The sequence below is a fragment of the Heloderma suspectum genome, chromosome 8, assembly GCF_057233095.1.
Source record: "Heloderma suspectum isolate Gila_16-S chromosome 8, 16-S_ref, whole genome shotgun sequence".
Classification (NCBI taxonomy): Eukaryota; Metazoa; Chordata; class Lepidosauria; order Squamata; family Helodermatidae; genus Heloderma; species Heloderma suspectum.
Window position 1 is genome coordinate 37949120 of NC_139465.1, and position 18381 is coordinate 37967500.

Genomic DNA, 18381 nt, shown 5'->3' on the forward strand with positions numbered 1-18381 from the left:
AACAGTGATCAACTGTTGAGCTTCTTTCACAAAACCCTGCCTGTCCTTGGGCTTGCATATTTTCCTCCTCGACCTACTCCTTCAACGTCTGCAGTAGACACCGTGCATATACTTTGCTCGCTACTGACAGTAAGATTGGCCTATAATTCATAGGGACCGCCTAATCCCCCCTTTTTTTAAAAAAAAGGCACCTCAATCCCTTTGTTCCACTCCTTGGATAGTTGTCCTGTTTCATTTATTGCTGTAAATAAGGGGGCTAGGAATTCTGACCCCATGCAATGTAGGTCTTCAATAATGGGAAGGAATGAAATCATTTTCTGGGGACTTTGCATTCTTCAGACAAGGCATTAGTTGTTCCACTTATCTAATCGAGAATGACGCCCACGTTTGGAACCAATTTAAGAGAGATATCCTTGGAGTGACTAATGTTTTTGGTTTATCATTAAAAACACATTTAATTGTTTATTACAAACATGTTTTTATTCTGCCTTCTAACTGAGAGTGCCCAGGACAGCTACCAGCAAACAAATAAAAACCAGTAAAATAGCATTTTAAAAAAAATAGTGAAGCACTAAATCGGGAGTGGGGAACCCCAGGCCCAGGGTACCAGTCCAGCAATCCAGATGTCCCCTGATGGTCATTTGGGGTTTCCTGGCTTGTGTGTAGTTTTTTTTTTTTTCAAACCTCAATTTGGCCCACATGCTGAAAGAGGTTCCTCACCCCTGCACTAAATATAAATAGCAATGGAGAGAGCTAAAACACCTCAATGAAAACTGCAAAGAGCAGCATTACAACACTTCATAACACACACACACAGCTCAACAACCCAGCAGGTCAAAAGCATGCCAGAAAAGTCTTGACACAGGGTGAAAGGCCATGAAGGTAGGGGCAAGATGAGCCTTCCAAGAGAGGGAGTTCAAAAGGTTGGCTGCCAAGAAGGCCCTCTCCCATCTCCCATCAAATGCAACTTGAAAATTGGCAGGACCTGTAGGACAGCCTCTCCAGAAGATCTTAACGTTTGGGCATTTTCGTATGGGAGATTTCGGAGTTGCAGTTATGGGGACACAGGATTGCCTTTCATCATTATGTCAAGACTATTTACTCAGGGAAAATGGCAGGGAAAATATATATATGAGACAGAATGAGTGGAGAGAGCAAATCAAGTAGGAAACTTGATTTGTTGTTGTTGTTGTTCATGGAAAATACAACCCAGCCAAATTTTGAAGATTGAACATGACCTAGTGAGCATGGAACTGTAGGAGCAGATTGTGATATGAAGGAATAACATGGAAAACTATAATCAGATCTGGAAGTGCTTTCTAGAATATTGAGAGCATGTGACTTCTTTACTGCAACAGCTTCACTGGCTTCTGTTTAATTTCTGAACTTAGTTCAAAGTCCTTGTCAACTTTACAGTTTAGAACTCTAAACAGTTTAGAGCTGGGATACCTAAAGGACCCACCCATTCTGTTTTATATATATATATATATCCAGCCACTCATGGGGTGAGATGTAATCCAGATGCACAATCCCATATTGTCTTTTACCATGAATCTTTCTCAGGGTACTTACACTACCCAGACATTGTCTTCCACTCTCGGCACCTCCAATTCCCATACTGCTACTTCCTTGTGGAGTACAAGTTGCAGAGGCAGCTTTTGGAGGGTTCGTTTCTTTGTGAGCAGAAAGCACTAGGGACAGGGTCTTTTTGTAATCCTAGAATAGTAGGGTTGGAAGGGGCCTATAAGACCGTTGAGTCCAACTCCGTGCTCAATGCAGGAATCCAAGTCAAAGCATCCCTGACAGATGGCTGTCCAGCTTCATCTGGAATGCCTCCAGTGTGGGAGAGCCCACCACCTCCCTAGGTAATTAGTTCCACTGTTGTATTGCTCTAACCGCCAGGAAGTTTTTCCTGATGTTCAGCCGGAATGTGGCTTCCTGTCACTTGAGCCCATTATTCCGTGTCCTGCACTCTGGGATGATCGAGAAGAGATCCTGGCCTTCCTCCCTGGGACAACCTTTCAAGTCCTTGAAGAGCATCATCCTATCTCCCCTCAGTCTTCTCTTCTCAAGGCGAAACAGGACCAGTTATTTCAGTCTCTCTTCATAGGGCTTTGTTTCCAGTCCCCTGATCATCTTTGTTGCCCTCCTCTGAACCCTCTCCAGCTTGTCTGCATCCTTAAAGTGCAGTGCCCAGAACTGGACACAGTACTCAAGATGAGGCCTAACAAGTGCTGAGTAGAGGGAAACTAGTACTTCCCAGGATTTGGAAACTATGCTTCTATTAATGCAGCCCAAAATAGCATTTGCCTTTTTTGCAGCCACATCATGTTGTTGGCTCATATTCAGCTTGTGATCTACCACAATTCCAAGATCCTTCTCACTTGTAGTATTGTTGAGCCAAGTATCTCCCGTCTTGTAACTATGCATTTGGTTTCTTTTCCCTAGGTGTAGAACTTGGCATTTATCCCTATTAAATTTCATTCTGTTGTTTTCTGTCCAGTGCTCCAGCCTATCAAGATCACTTAAGATATGGTCTGTTTACCTCCTCCAAGTGCCTCTACCAAGAGAGATTCAGAGGATGGCAACAAAGGAGAGGGCCTTCTCAGTGGTGCCCCACTTCCAGTTGTGGAGCACTCTCCCCAGTGAGGTCCATCTGGCACCAACATTGTCATCTTTTTGGTGCCAAGTTCAGATTTTCTTCTACTCCTGGGCATTTGACAGCATATGACAAGGCTTTCTAATGGGTCCTGAGATATGTATTGCTTTTATATTTTTGTAGGTTAACGGTTTTATATTCTGTTATCTTACTGTATTTTTAAGGAGTTTAATCTTTCTAAACTGCCCAAAGAGCTTTAACTACTCGGCAGTATGGAAATGTAACAAATGAAATGAAATGAAATGTTCGAGCAGATGGAAAGCAAGCAGGCAATTAGACTATGCAAGTTATAAAACTGCAATCTTTCTTTAAAAATGCCTCCACCACTACCCAAAATCAGTTGTAGTAACTTGCGTTGCTCAAATGCAAGCTGCCTATGTCTTCCTGCTTTTTTCCTACTCTCCACGCAGAACACTGGTCTTGGCAGGTAGGTGTGACCTGCATCCTACCTGTCCGCAGCCCTCTTCAGGCATTATGCCTTCACCTGGTGGGGATGAGCATGCTAGTTTGTCCCTCTCTGATGCACCACTGTGTCCATTTTCTCACCTGGTGTTGGGAAGGAACTATTCCAGGATTCCAAATTGTATGGGAAACCTCTGTAAGTAGAGAAATCTTCCAGGGACAGCTGGTGCTCTTGGGCAGAAGGGGCAACAAACTCCCAAACCTGGTGGCTCCCCCCACCCCCCCGTTTGAGAACATATATTATAGTAGCATGTTGCCTAGCAACTCAAGCCTTGCATAGCATCCTGCTGGCTACTGCTACCAAGTATTTGCCCCTGCTCAGCTTCACTATCTTCATTTGCATGTACACGGCCTACAAGCGCAGAACAACTATGGAGAGGGGAAAGAATTGGGGAGGCCTGCCTGGGGCGACTTTACCAGTGCTCCTACTAATAGGCAGGAAGTTCTGGGAGAAAAAGAGGAGGCTACATTGCCCAGCAGCCTCCGAGCCAATCAGAACAGATTTGTGGGGGGGAGGTAGAAGGGGCACTGACCGGGCCAATCAGAATAGTTAAGGGGATGGGCCAGGCAGCCAATGAAAATGACTGTGGGACTGGCTGGGGGATCAACTTTTTCACTTTCCCTTTTCTTAACTTCACAGATGGGGTGCTTCTCTTCCCACCTTCAGAGGATTAATTGTTCATTAAATTCAAAGCAATAATTTTGTTTGTGTGTTAGAGAGAGAGCACCCTTTCTGTTATTACATTTATATCCTGCCTTTTTTCCTCTTCCAAGGCGTCTCATGTAGTCCTCCTCCTCTCCGTTTTATCCTCACAACAACCCTGTGAGGTACGTTAGACAGAGTCAGTGACTGGCCCAAAGGCACCCAGTGAGCTTCACAGTCGAGTGGGGACTAGACCCCCGGTCTCCTGAGTCCCAGTCCAACACTCTAAGCAGTACCCCACATTGGCTCTTGTTAGCCAAGTTATTTTTCTTCTGTTTTCTGCCCAGCTGAGAAGAGCCAGCCAAAACTGTATGTAAAGGATTTCCCCCCTTTTATTTGGGGGTGGCATGAGGTGGGGGATAGCTGACTGTTATTGCTGTGGGGCATTGCGTTTTTTCTAAGAACTGGTTGCTGTGGGTCATTTGTTTTTCTGAGCAAGATCTGGTGGTGGCTGTGGGGATGTAGCATTTGCTCTGAGTAAGATATTGCAGTGGGCTTCGGAATTTGTTATCAGACCCATTTCTGCTTCCTGTTCCCAAGCCCACTGCTGTATAGGGATGTCAGAGAATTCCACCATGGATCTCAGTGAGGCTGAATGCCAGTGCATTCGCCCCCCCCCCGAAATCCGTGGCGGAACAAAGCCCCCCGCCCCCCCACCCCACGAAATGGACTCGGAACAGAGCACCTACTTGCTGCCATCTTGCTACCGTCTGCGGCCGCCATTCGCTTCTTCCATATAGCCGTGATAGGCTACGTAAATACTTACGTAGCCTATCACGGCTAACGCAGGGACGCCATTTGTGTCCCTGCGGAAGCTGTGATAGGCTGCGTAAGTATTTACGCAGCCTATCACGGCAAAAAAAAAAAAAGGGGGAACGCAAATGGCGGCTATGGTGGCCGCCATTTGCATTCCTTTTTTTTTTTTTGCCATGATAGCCTACGTAAATATTTACGTAGCCTATCACGGCAAAATACAGGGTCGCAAATGCCGCCGCCATTTGCGTCCCTGCAGGCTGCCCAGCGGCCGGATGTCCGGCTGCGGGTGGCCCTGGCCGGCAGCTCTGCGGAATCTCCACGGAGCGGAGCCGGCCGGAGAGAATTTTGGGGGGAGGGACGGAGCGCCTCCCCCCCACAGCGAATGTCACCCTTCGAAAAGCTAAGTGACTTTCGTACATCCCTACTGCTGCATCTTGCTCAGGAAAAACACACATTGGGGACACAATGAAGGGGGTGGGACAAAGGGCTCATCCATGCTCTCTCCTTCATATACTAGTAGTCTGTTGAGGGGAAAATGCCTGAATAGGGCCTTTGGTTATCCATGAGCTGGCACACAGTGTTGGAAGCTATACCCTGATACAAATGGGAGGACGTGGCTCATAAGACCATGCGATCTATCGTAGTCCATCAACTGAATAGGATACATGACCCTATTGCTCATGGTTGTTTTGGTCCTCATAGGAAGCCAAGGACAGTAAACCAAAAAGATTGCCCAAATGGCGCCATCGTAACCTAGGTGTACCACAGAGAAGTATTGTGACAATGTCCACTTTCCAAAAGCGGATGGAAAAGCTATGTTCCGTGCAGGTTCTAGCTTTGGGCTGAAGATTAAATGGGGGCTGGTTCACCCAAACATGTCCACCCTGCTGGGTCAGACAAACCAAATCACCTGAAGTATATTGCTGTGAATGGAGCCTTTTCTCACAGTGAGTGGCTTGCCTATTCAGTTGCTAAGTAATTAACAGTGAAATCCGGTGCATGTCTACTCAGAATTAAGTCTAAGTTCAATGGGAATTACTCCCAGCTAGGTAACTGTAAATAAGATGGCAGCCTAAAGATGGGAGTAAGTCTAGTTGAACTAAATGAGACTTACTTCTGAGTAGCCATGCATAGGATTGCGCCCTTAGCAATATAGACACAGGTGGGAACATGCTCTTTTGCTAAGTATGTGTGTGTGTCATCTGTAGCAGGAGCATTGGTAGGTTCTTAAAAGATTTGGGGCAGAGGCCCACAACACAGATTTCCATGTAAGGCCAAGTCAAAGCAGGGGGCAGGGTGTCTCAGTGCACACCCCTCTCTCTCTCTCTCTCTCATATTATTTCTTACATTTCTATACCGCCCCATAGCCGAAGCTCTCTGGGCAGTTTACAAAGATAAAGGACATTAAAAATACAATATGCAAAATTTAAAAACATAAAAACAGACAACAGACAATATACACAGAGACAACATATATCTAAAAACAACTTTGAACAATCAGCCAAACCACAGAACGAATCCTGGATCAATTAAAACTCATAACATGCTGCCAAATGCCTGGGAAAAGGGAAAAGTCCTAACTTAGTACCAAAAAGATACCAGTGTTGGAGCCACGTGGGCCTTGTAGGGGAGATTATTCCATTATTGCGGGCCACCACGGAGAAGGCCGCATCAGTAGTTCCTGTCTTTCGAGCCTCCCTCAGAGTAGGCACCCAGAGGATCTTAGATGTTGAACATAGTGTATGTCCTGAGCCATGTAAGGCTTTATAGGTTAAAACCAGCACCTTGAATCTGGCTTAGAAACATACAGGCAGCCAATGTAAGCGGGCCAGAGTCAGTCTTATATATTCGATAGGGATGGGGGAGAATTTCTCCCCGAAACTTCAGGGGGCCGAGTGCCAATGCATTCGGTCCTCCGAAGGTTCGGGGAGAAATTCTCCGCCACCCCCCCCCCCCGGGATGGGACTTACCTTTTACGAATGTCGCTCCCGGCGGCAGGTCCCGGCGGCGGTTCAGCAGGTCTTCGTCAGGGGCAGGGGCGGGGGCGGCAGCCAGTCTTTCGACCGGCTGCCGCTGCCGCCATTACAAGAAAAGTTAAAAAAAAAACCACACCCCTGTGATAGGCTACGTAACGATTAACGTAACCTATCACGGCTAGATTTGCAAAGTCAGCCGTGATAGGCTACGTTAATCGTCACGTAGCCTATCACGGGTGACTTTGAAAAAAAAAAAACCGCGTACGCAAATGGCGGCCCCCATAGGAGCCGTCATTTGCATTCCTTATTTGGTCCCTGTAGTCTACGTAAAGATTTACGTAGACTACGGCGAAAATAAGGGCAACGCAAATAGCGTTGCCCTTATTTTCGCCGTAGTCTATGTAAATCTTTACGTAGACTACAGGGACCAAATAAGGAATGCAAATGACGGCTCCTATGGGGGCCGCCATTTGCGTACGCGGTTTTTTTTTTCAAAGTCACCCGTGATAGGCTACGTGACGATTAACGTAGCCTATCACGGCTGACTTTGCAGATCTAGCCGTGATAGGCTACGTAAATCGTTACGTAGCCTATCACGGGGCTTTTTTTTTTTTTTTACTTTTCTTTTGAGGTTCGCGGCCGGGAGACGGGGCACTTCTCCCCGGCCTGAATTTTGGCCGGGCGAGGCAGGAAGCCTCCCCCCCCGGCCTGAATTTCAGCCGGGCAAGGCGGGAAGACACCCCCCCCTCGCATGAACTTCGGGGGGAGAAGCGAAGCGCCTCCCCCCCACCGCGAAAAAAGCTGCGGGACAAGGTAAGTCCCTTTCATACATCCCTAATATTTGAACCTTCTGGTCTGCATTATAAATCTGGCTGCCCTATTTTGCTTGAACTGCAGCTTCTGAACCATCTTCAAAGGCAGCCCCATGTAGAGCGAATTGCAGTAATATAACTTGGAGGTTACCAGAGCGTAGACAACTGAAGCCAGGTTATCCCTGTCCAAATATGTGTACAGCTGAGCCACCAACTGAAGTTGGTAAAAGCACGCCGTGCCACTGAAGCCACCTGTGTTTCAAGTGACACAGGTGGTTCTAGGAGAATCCCCAAGCTATGAACCTGCTCCTTCAGGGGGAGTGCAACCCCATCCAGAACATGAACACACACAGACACATGCGCATGCATGCATATAGAGACATACACTGCCTTTCATTTCGAAATGAACAGCGGGGGAACGGGGGTGGGAAGGTGCATTTGCAGTCATGTTCTGCTTGTGGGTTCCTGGTCAACAGCTGGTTGGCCACCATGCGAACAGAATGCTGACTAGATGGACCTTGGTCTGATGCAGCATGGCTCTTCTTAAGTTTTTAAATATAAAGTGCCTCTGAGCATACACAGAATGCTTTTCTTTCACCACTGAGCACTTATATTCTCCCCCTACCAATTTCGTTCCCCTCCATACAACAGTCCATCTTCAATCTACCATCCTGCAGCAACTCTTCATAAAAATAGATGTTTTGTTTTGTGCAACTCTTCTCTACCTCCTCCTTATTATGCACAAGCTCTCATTTTATCTTCCTTCCCATAACTTCACTTGTGCCAAGACTTCACCAGGAGCCAACCAATGAGTCCGTTTTCAAACCTAGGGCTAAGTTATGGAGGAACTCTGAGCATGTGCTTAAGTGCCTTTCCCTCACGAGACTGAGGCTAGAGTTTGTGCAAAACAACCCCCACACACATACACACAAAATGACAAAACATGCATGGGACTGGGCTGAAAGGGTAGTCAATTCGTTAGAACGGAATTGGGTGGGCAGTGTATTAAGCCTGTAACACCATGCTCACAACACAAGACTTATTTCTGAGTAAACATGCAGAAGATCAGGCTGCAAACCTTCCTGCTAAAGTAACGTTTGCTGGAATCCTAGGCACACTTTCCTGGTGGTAAACCTCATTAAACATAATCAGGCTTACTTCTGAGTAGGCATAGATAGGACTGTAGAAGTGAACAGTATTTATCTCCCCTCCACTTCAAAACAACAACAACAAAACAACACAACTCCTATTTTTATTAAAGCTTTCTGTTCATAGGAACATAGGAAACTGCTTGAGTCAGAACCTTGGTCCATCTAGCCCAGTATTGTTGGCACTGACTGGCGGCAGCGGCTCTCCAGGGTTTCAGGCATGATTCTTTCCTAGCCCTATCTGGAGATACCGGGGATTGAACCTGGGACCTCCTGCATGCCAAGCATGTGCTCTACCACTGAGCTACGCTATGCCCCTTCCTATTGCTGGTTAATGGCAACTGACAAAACAGCCCCAGATTCGTTCCTCTGCAACCACGTGAACCCACTTTTCTCAAGGCTTAGGTTAGGAGGAGGAGGAGAAAAACAAATGCTCTTGCCTGTATAAAGTCAAATACAATCTTGAAATTCTCTTGCCTACCAAAGAGAATTCTCTTTAAGAATTCCCCAGGATATGCTCTGGATGAAATAAAGAGAAAGAAATAAGGGAGGATAGGGGAGGGAAGGAGAAGAAAAGAAGAATGGTGACTGGAAATGGAGCGGGGAGAGAGAATTCTCCAAGCCAAGTGGCTCCTTTCAGAGAGGTAGCACTTCAGAGGAATTTAGGAGGCTGTAGCAGGTTTCTAAAGATTGCACATACTTAAATTAACTTTATGAGCTAATGTGGCTGAGGGCTTTTTTTTTTTTTTTTGCTTTTTTAAAAACTGTAAAACTTATTTAAAAGCCCCAGCACTTCCTCGATCATGACATCACATAGTCTTAACACTCCTTTTGGAATAATCTGAGGCCTGCAACTATTTAGGAGAAATTAAAGTGGAAGGGGTGAAAGAAGTTTGTGGAGCCTGATTGAATCCTTTGATGTGCTGAAGCCACTAAATTTCTCCAGAAGCCAAAGGTTCCAGTTTGGGGCAGTAAAATCAGATGCTATGTGAAATACCAGTATTTCACATGGAGATCTTCCTGCCCTTCCCTCTTGCTCTTCAAAATGTCAATGCAAGCAAGCTCCCAGCAGTGGGCATATAAGAGCAGAAAAGTAGGCGGAGAGAGAAAAAAACAATGAGCAGATTGTGGAAGGAAAGGTCGCAGCCTCCCCTCTAGTTTAAAAGGCTGGTGCATTCACACTACACTCCCTGTTGGTCTGCTCAGGGAGTGTGTCCTAAGGCCTCCTTAGTAACTGCAAGGCTACTGAGCTCAGAGGGAAGAAGCAGGGTTGTATTAAGGTGGATAGTGGTGATTGGGGCAGCTCAGAAGAGCCGGGGCCCATGGCCAGGTGGCCCTTGTCCTAACAACACCCATGGAATAAAGGAGAAGGTGGAAAAGGTTCCACACACAGTAGCATCCAGTTGCATTGCACTTCACACTGCATGTTCACCTCTGGGCAACCAGGTAGAGTCATTTTTCTGTTGCCTAAGATGATCTCAGTGTAGCACAGGGTGCATCACAATAGTGAGTATTAGGCTGTTTGTTAGGCCCCCTAAAAGCAGTCCACAGGAACTGTCTCTCTGTGCAGATGGGGGTCTCAGTTCTAAACGACAGGCCTGGCTGACGTCTTCAGGAGATATTTCTATTTCACTTGCAGCCAGTAACAAACTCTCATTCCGCATCTGGAAGAATGCAAAACCAGTTCTAAATCAGAAAGCAGGACCTTTTGTATCTACCATGAACATATGAAGCAGCCTTATTCTGTTGAGCGATCTTGCCTAGTATTGCTCATTTAGCCCTGCCTTCCTCAACCTGGTGCCCTCCAGATGTGTTGGACTTCAACTCCCACAATCCCCAGCCAGCACGGCCAATAGGACTTGTAACCCAACATATCTGGAGGGCACCATGTTGAGGAAGGCCGATTTAGCCCCATCTGGACCAGTGATGGGGAAACTGGCCTTCCAGGTGTTGTTGGATCCCAACTCTCATCAGCCCCAGCCAGCATTGCGAAAGGTCAAGGGTGGCTTGAGTTGTAGACCAAAAAGGTCTGGAGCACCACAGTTTCCCCACCCATGTTCTAGTTGACTTGTTTAATCTCTTCTCCTTGGACTGGCAATGGCTTTCTAGGGCATGGCTCCCCTACCTTCTCAGACCTGAGGCCATATTTGGAAATTTCAGAAACTGCTGTGGGCACCAACAAAAAATGGTTCCCACGGAGAATATGGGTAGTCACATAATGGCTGCCATGGGGGCCTGGCTAGTCAGTAGGCGTGTGCGCGTGTGTGTGCGTGCATGTGTGTGTGTGTGTGTGTGTGTGTGTGTGTGGTGGGGAGAAACAGTGAGGCTGGGAGGGAGGGGGAAGTGGAAAGAGTTGCTTCCTGGCCTGCCCAGTCTTCTTCTGTCCTCACAGACCATTTTCCTTTGCACGCGTGCACTCTGTCTCTGTGCACTCCCAGCCTTTTGTTGTTGTTCAGTCGTTCAGTCATGTCCGATTCTTCGTGACCCCATTTAGCCTTGCTGTTTCTCTCCCCAAAGCCCTTTCCTCGCTATTTCTCTCCCTCCCTAGCTGCCTTCTTTCTCTCCCTTCCTAGCCTTGCTCTTTCTCTTCCTTCTGCCCCCTTTGCCTTGCTATTTTGCCATCCTTTGCAGCCCCTAGCCCTGCTGTTTCTCTCCCCGCAACTCTTTACCTCACTGTTTCTTCCCCTCCTGCCCTTTTGCCTTGCTTTCTCTTCCTGCTCGCTGAACAGCTGATCAGCAGCAGATTCAGGAACAGGATGGAGATGCTGGCGCCCTCACATTTTTCAGCTTTTTATTACTTTTTTTTTTTGTAAGAGGGCAGGGAGTGAATTGCTATGTGGGTTCTACTGGAGATGCACATGGGTGTGTGGTAGGGACCCCTGCTCTAGGGTCTGAAGCAGAGGTCTTTGGAGTTGCCAAATACTGGGTGCCTTCTGCAAATGAAGCGTCCTATATTCACAGCAAACCCATTCTCTGCATAAGGATCCTTATGTAGCTGAAACGGCACCATCCACACATAAAAGGCAGGCAGATATTGGCAGGCTTTGGGGGAAAACACAAATCTTGCAGAAGTATAAAACAACTTTAGGAAATAAAAACCCAAATGGGTGGTGGTGGTGGTGGTGGTGGGAAGAAACACCCCAAACAGGTGTTAGGTCAGGGGTGGGCAACTTTGGGAGGTCCTGGGACCATGGACCCACACCGCCTCTGCTGTGGGCTGCCCCCCCCCCCACACACACAGGTGTCAAAAACTAGGGGGAAATTAAAAATAAAATTTTAATAAAGGTGTCTGGAGCTGCTACAGAGTACCAAACATGTCAAAATCATCTTACAAACAAGCTAATTTCGATGCTTTGTGTGTTCAATAGCAGCTCTGGACACCATTTTGTTTGCAAAAAACACATGTTTCCTTAGACATTTCGGGGGCTATGGCCAAATTTTGGGGTGGGAGGTGCACTGGGGCGGGGGGATTGCAGGGACCACATGTGGCCTTGGGCCTGCATATTGCCTACCGTATTGCCTCGAGTGAATTCTTTTTTTCCCCCACTCAGGGAAATTTAACGCCAGTTAAAAGTGGGAGTCCCCCTTCATGGATCACTGCCTTGTTGTGGCGAAGGGGCTTGCGTGAAGCAATAAGCTATGCTGTGCAGGGCCACCCAAGACGGACAGGTCATGGCGGAGAGTTCTGACAAAATGTGGTCCACTGGAGAAGGAAATGGCAACCCACTCCAGTATTCTTGCCAAGAAAACCCCATGGAACGTATCACAAGGCTAAAAGAGATGACGCCAGAAGATGAGCCCCTCAGGTCGGAAGGTGTCCAATATACTACTGGGGAAGAGCAGAGAGTATTTCCAAGTAGCACCAGAAAGGGTGAAGCGGCTGGGCCAAAGCCGAAAGGACACTCAGCTGTGGATGTGTCTGGTGGTGAAAAGAAAATCCAGTGCTGTAAAGAACAATATTGTTTAGGAACCTGGAATGTAAGATCAATGAATCAAGGTAAGCTGGAGGTGGTCAAACCTGAGATGGCAAGACTGAACATCGACATCTTGGGAATCAGCGAACGAAAATGGACAAGCATAGGCGAATTTAATTCAGGTGACCATTATATCTACTACTGTGGGCAAGAATCCCTTAGAAGAAATGGAGTAGCACTCATAGTCAATAAAAGGGTGGGAAAAGCAGTACTGTGGTACAATCTCAAAAACGACAGAGAGATCTCAGTACAAATCCAAGGCAAACCATTCAATATCACAGTAATTCAAGTCTATGCCCCAACCACTGAGGCCAAAGAAGCTGAGGTTGATTGGTTCTATGAAGACCTACAACACCTTCTAGAACTGAGGTTGATTGGTTCTACAACACCAAAAAAAGATGTCCTTTTCATCATAGGGGATTGGAATGCTCAAGTAGGAAGTCAAGAAATCACCGGGATAACAGGCAAGCATGGCCTTGGTGTACAAAATGAAGCAGGACAAAGGCTAATAGAGTTTTGCCAAGAGAACACACTGATCATAGCAAACACTCTTTTCCAACAGCACAAGAGGCGACTCTACACATGGACATCACCAGATGGTCAATATCGAAATCAGATTGATTATGTCCTTTGCAGCCAAAGATGGAGAAGCTCCATACAGTCAGTAAAAACAAGACCTGGAGCTGACTGTGGCTCAGTTCATGAGCTTCTTGTTGCAAAATTTTGGCCTAAATTGAAGAACGTAGGGAAAACCACTAAACCATTCAGGTATGACCTAAATCATATCCCTTATGAATGTACATTGGAGGTGACGAATAGATTTAAGGGATTAGACCTGATAGAGTGCCTGAGGAACTATGGATGGAGGTCTGTAACATTGTTCAGGAGGCAGCAACGAAATCCATCCCAAAGAAAAAGAAATGCAAGAAAGCCAAGTGGCTGTCTGAGGAGGCTTTACAAGTAGCTGAGAAAAGAAGGGAAGCGAAAAGCAAGGGAGAAAGGGGAAGATATATCCAACTGAATGCAGAGTTCCAGAGAATAGCAAGGAGAGACAAGAAGGCCTTCTTAAATGAACAATGCAAAGAAATGGAGGAAAACAATAGAATGGGAAAGACTAGAGATCTTTTCAAGAAAATCGGAGATCTCAAGGGAACGTTTTGTGCAAAGACGGGCATGATAAAGGACAAAGAAGGCAGGGACCTAACAGAAGCAAATGAGATTAAGAAGAGGTGGAAAGAATACACAGAAGAACTATACAGGAAAGATCTTAATGTCCCTGATAGCCATGATAGTGCGGTCACTGAACTTGAGCCGGACATCCTAGAGAGTGAAGTCAAGTGGGCCTTAGGAAGCATTAGTAACAACAAAGCTAGTGGAGATGACAGCATTCCAGCTGAGCTATTTAAAATCCTAAAAGATGATGCTGTTAAAGTGCTGCGCTCAATAGGCCAACAAATCTGGAACACTCAACAGTGGCCACAAGACTGGAAAAGGTGAGTTTACATTCCAATTCCAAAGAAGGGCAATGCCAAAGGGTGTTCAAACTACCGTACAATTGCGTGCATTTCATGTGCCAGCAAGGTGATGCTCAAAATCCTACAAGCTAGGCTTCAGCAGTATGTGAACCAAGAACTACCAGAAGTACAAGCAGGGTTTCGAAGAGGCAGAGGAACTAGAGATCAAATCGCCAACATTCACTGGATCATGGAGAAAGCAAGAGAATTCCAGAAAAACATCTATTTCTGCTGCACTGACTACACTAAAGCCTTTGATTGTGTGGATCACAACAAACTGTGGCAAATTCTTAAAGTGATGGGAGTACCAGACCACTTTACCTGTCTCCTGAGAAACCTGTATGAGGGTCAAGAAGCAACAGTAAGAACCAGACATGGAACAACCGATTGGTTCAAAATTGGGAAAGGAGGACGACAAGGCTGCATATTGTCACCCTGCTTATTTAACTTATATGCAGAGTACATAATGAGAAACGCTGGGTTGGATGAATCACAGGTCGGAATTAAGATTGCCAGGAGAATTATCAACAACCTCAGATATGCAGACAACACCACCCTAATGGCAGAAAGCGAAGAGGATCTAAAGAGCCTCTTGTTGAGGGTGAAAGTGGAGAGTGCAAAAGCTGGTTTGAAACTCAACATTAAAAAAACTAAGATCATGGCATCTGGAAATGGAAGCGGTGACAGATTTTATTTTCTTGGGCTCCAAGATCATTGCAGACGGTGACTGTAGCCATGGAATTAAAAGACGCTTGCTCCTTGGGAGGAAAGCTATGGCAAACCTAGACAGCATAGTAAGAAGCAGAGACATCACCTTGCCGACAAAGGTTTGTATAATCAGAGCTATGCTTTTCCCAGTAGCAACGTATGGCTGTGAGAGCTGGACTATAAGGAAGGCTGAGCGCCGAAGAATGGATGCTTTTGAACTGTGGTGCTGAATCCCTTGGGCTGCAAGGAGGTCAAATCAGTCCATCCTAAAGGAAATCAACCCTGAGTGCTCATTGGAAGGACAGATACTGAAGCTGAAGCTCCAATATTTTGGCCACCTAATGCGAAGAAAAAACTCCCTGGAAAAGACCCTGATGCTGGGAAAGATTGAAGGCAAAAGGAGAAGGGGACGGCAGAGGATGAGATGGGTAGATAGCATCACCGATGCAATGACTATGAACCTGAGCACACTCCGGGAGAGAGTGGAGGACAGGAAGGCCTGGCGTGCTATGGTCCATGGGGTCACGAAGAGTTGGACATGACTTAACGACTGAACAACAACAACAACAACAACAACAACAACAAGTGGGAGTCAAAGCTGGAAACCCGTTCCAAGAAGGGTGGCCAGCTACGCATTGCCAAACAAGATGAAATGCATCGCCAAAAAAGAAGGCACCGATTTGTGTGACATTAGCCTATGCATGTATGTCTGGATGCAAATGTACTGAATTCAATTACAGTCATGATCTCTACATCGCAGCGTAGTGGGCATTAAAGATTGTGACCAGGTGACCTATGGGCCTGCTGCTCAGGCTGCTGTCCGGGTGCTAGGTCTGGATGGGCATCTTCAAGGCCTCTGCTGCTTTCCCTTCCTATAGTTCTTTATCTTTAGAACAGACTTGGACCGGACAAACCTTCAAATAATGGATGCATCCAAATGGAGGACTATAGTGGGCTTGGCACCAGAAGAAATGGCGAGGAGTTTTAGTGCGTTTTCACAGACATACCCTGCACAATTTATTAAATGTAATACAAATCCAAGGGCAGGTTTCTGGTTTCTGGCCATGCTTATATTGACAACTCCTGGAGGTTTCTCTCAAGCAGGCACCAATACACATGTTAACAATTGCTAGCTGCCTGATGCTGATAAAGGTGTAATATTCATGTCGACAGGGCTGCCTAATTGCCTCTGTTTCACTTTTCTATCGCACAGAAGAAATTAGAAGGATTTCCCCACCCCCCACCTGTGTTGGGATGTTGGGACCCCTTAGTGGTGAGGAAAGTAATTAATTTACTTTCCTGTGATGCTTCGGGCACAAACTAGAACATCGGAAAGGATGTAAATGATGGAACCGAGGCCTAACCAATTTGGCTTTGCTCCAGGGGGAAATAGGCACAACCAACCTGGAGGACTTTGGGTTCTAGGAACGTTCTCTGATATGCTGTTGATTGGAGCCCCGGCATATGCCAGCTCTGTGGGAATTGCCAACTCATGGACTGAAGAGATGTGTAAGCTTTCTTTGCATATTTATTCAGCATCCATTTTCTATCAATTACCTGTCATCTTTTTGCAGAGGTGGCTAGTTTCATCCTGGTAATCCAAACAATCTACTGTGACTGGGACCATGCAGGATCAGGCCTCCAGATTAACACACGGACTGTCCTCTGTAAAGTATGGCACATGGCCACCCTATCCAAATGGTGAAGGTAATCCACTACATTAGGGGCGGTCACTTTTTTTCTGTCGAGGGTCACATTCCCTTGGGGGTAATCTGTCAGGGGCTGTGGGAGCCGGGCATACCAGTGGTAGGTGTGGCCAGATCCAAAAGGAGGTGGAACTGCCCCTTTTCTCTTTCACCCCCGCCCCCCGCCCAGCAAGCTGCCAGGGGAGGGATTGCTAGAGGTCTGTATTCTGAACTGATCACTTGCAGAGAGCTTTTGAAAATAGGCCAAGGGGTGGAGGTGGGCACATGAAATTAGGCTGACCCCACGCCGTACCAATTCTATATGAAGTAGCCTCCATCATTAGCAACCAAGCCATGCTATAGTTAAAGTGCAAAACCAGCACGGCCACTTTTTTTTTTTTAAACCTTACTTTTTCCACTTCCCGGAAAACACGAAGGAAGTTCTCTCTCAAAATGCCCTTCAGTTCTGCCTCACTCCAGCCTCTATTCAGCAGCTCCTCGATCAAAGCTGGATATTTGGAAACATCCTCCAGTCCCTCAGGGAAACTGTTCGCAAAGAAATCTCAGAATGACATGGCACAAATAAAACACCTCTTGGTTAGCAACAAACTTGCCACAGAGGAGACTTACAAGAACCCTCACTGCAGAGTTCAGTGAACACAGAAATCACTCACCAGAGGACACAACTTTCTTGTTCTAAATGAAACTCAAGCAATGTAGCAATCCTATGCAAGTTTAGATAGAAAAAAGGCCTACAGCTCCCAGCATGCCCCAGCCAGCATGCTCGTACTTGTAGGCCTTTTTCATATCTAAGCTTTCACAGGATTGTGTCTTAAGTGTCCAAACTGGAGAAGTGGCATCTAATCATTTTCTCCACTTTGGACTGTGTGATGTATTTTATTTTTACAGAATAATTCAGAGGTTTAATCCCAGTAAAGTTCAGAGGGCCTTTTCTGGTCAGAACGTGACTATTTTCCACAAGGGACACACTGGTTCTTCGTTCTTCATAAAGCTCCCAGACTCTGAAAGCAGAGGTACACATTACACTCAGCAAGGGACTCTTTTGGAAATAGCGATGTGGCAATTCCCCCTTAACGTGCTCAGGCCCAGCCCAAGACATTTTCCTGCGTGAGCGGGCTGGCAGTTGCATCTTACAAATGTTGGAAAGTCTGGTGTGACTTACAGCAGAGTTGCCTTATATAAAGAAAGTGTGGTAACACACCATTTAGTATTAGAGGGAATAAACGCAGACTACAGCCAGTTTAGAGGAAATTCAATTCAACTTACTTATTAGTGCTTTTATACACATCGTTGAAGAAGGCTATCTGGTACTGTTTAACTACAAGCACCCCCTAACACTGAGTGCATGAGTGTAAGTAACAAAGGCATGAGATGTGGTTACTTGCTTCCTACAGGGGGAGAGCTGTATGGTGCTTGTTGCAGAGCAGGAGAAGAAGGAAGCTTCAGGACAATAAGTGGGATGAACAAGACAAGCCACTGTTGAGCCAACACGTTCTCTACCACCCCCTAGTGTCTGGAAGCATGCAGAGTTGTTCCTATTATCCAGTGTGAGAGCCAGTGTGGTGTAGTGGTTAGAGTGTTGGACCGGGAGTCAGGAGATCCAGGTTCTAGTCCCCACTCAGCCATGGAAGCTCACTGGGTGACTATGGGCCAGTCACAGACTCTCAGCCCAGCCTACCTCACAGGGTTGTTGTTGTGAGGCTAAAATGGAGAGGAGGAGGAAGATTGTGTATGCTGCCTGGGGTTCTTAAAGGAGGAAAAAAGGCAGGATATAAATGTAATGAATAAATACATATTATCCAACAGCATCAACACTAGCAAAGGGACAGCATTATCCACTACACCTGAAGGCAGCAGGCTAGCTTAGGACACAGAGGATGGGCCAAATGGCACACACACAGCTTGTCCTTCAACACCCCACTGCTGTTACTACCTGTTCACTGGCTGCTCAAACGCTGTAGTG

General features: G+C 46.4%; 1 protein-coding gene across 6 annotated transcripts in view; it reads right to left on the bottom strand.

Annotated features, from left to right (window-relative positions):
* The window catches only part of LOC146339031 (dipeptidase 2-like), a 62775-nt gene that overhangs the window by 16249 nt on the left and 28145 nt on the right, over positions 1-18381 (bottom strand). For 3 of the 6 annotated variants that reach the window (XM_084811990.1, XM_084811988.1, XM_084811989.1), the window contains 2 exons: positions 16808-16943; positions 8604-10180 (listed from right to left, as the gene is read on the bottom strand). The exons of 1 other annotated variant lie outside the window; for it this stretch is intronic. In XM_084811990.1, coding sequence (XP_084668116.1) covers positions 9995-10180; positions 16808-16943 — 322 coding nt within the window. In that variant the 3' untranslated portion in view covers positions 8604-9994. Of the gene's footprint in view, positions 1-8603; positions 10181-16807; positions 17420-18381 lie in introns of those variants that run through there. 2 more of the 6 variants (XM_084811992.1, XM_084811991.1) reach the window with 2 other exon arrangements.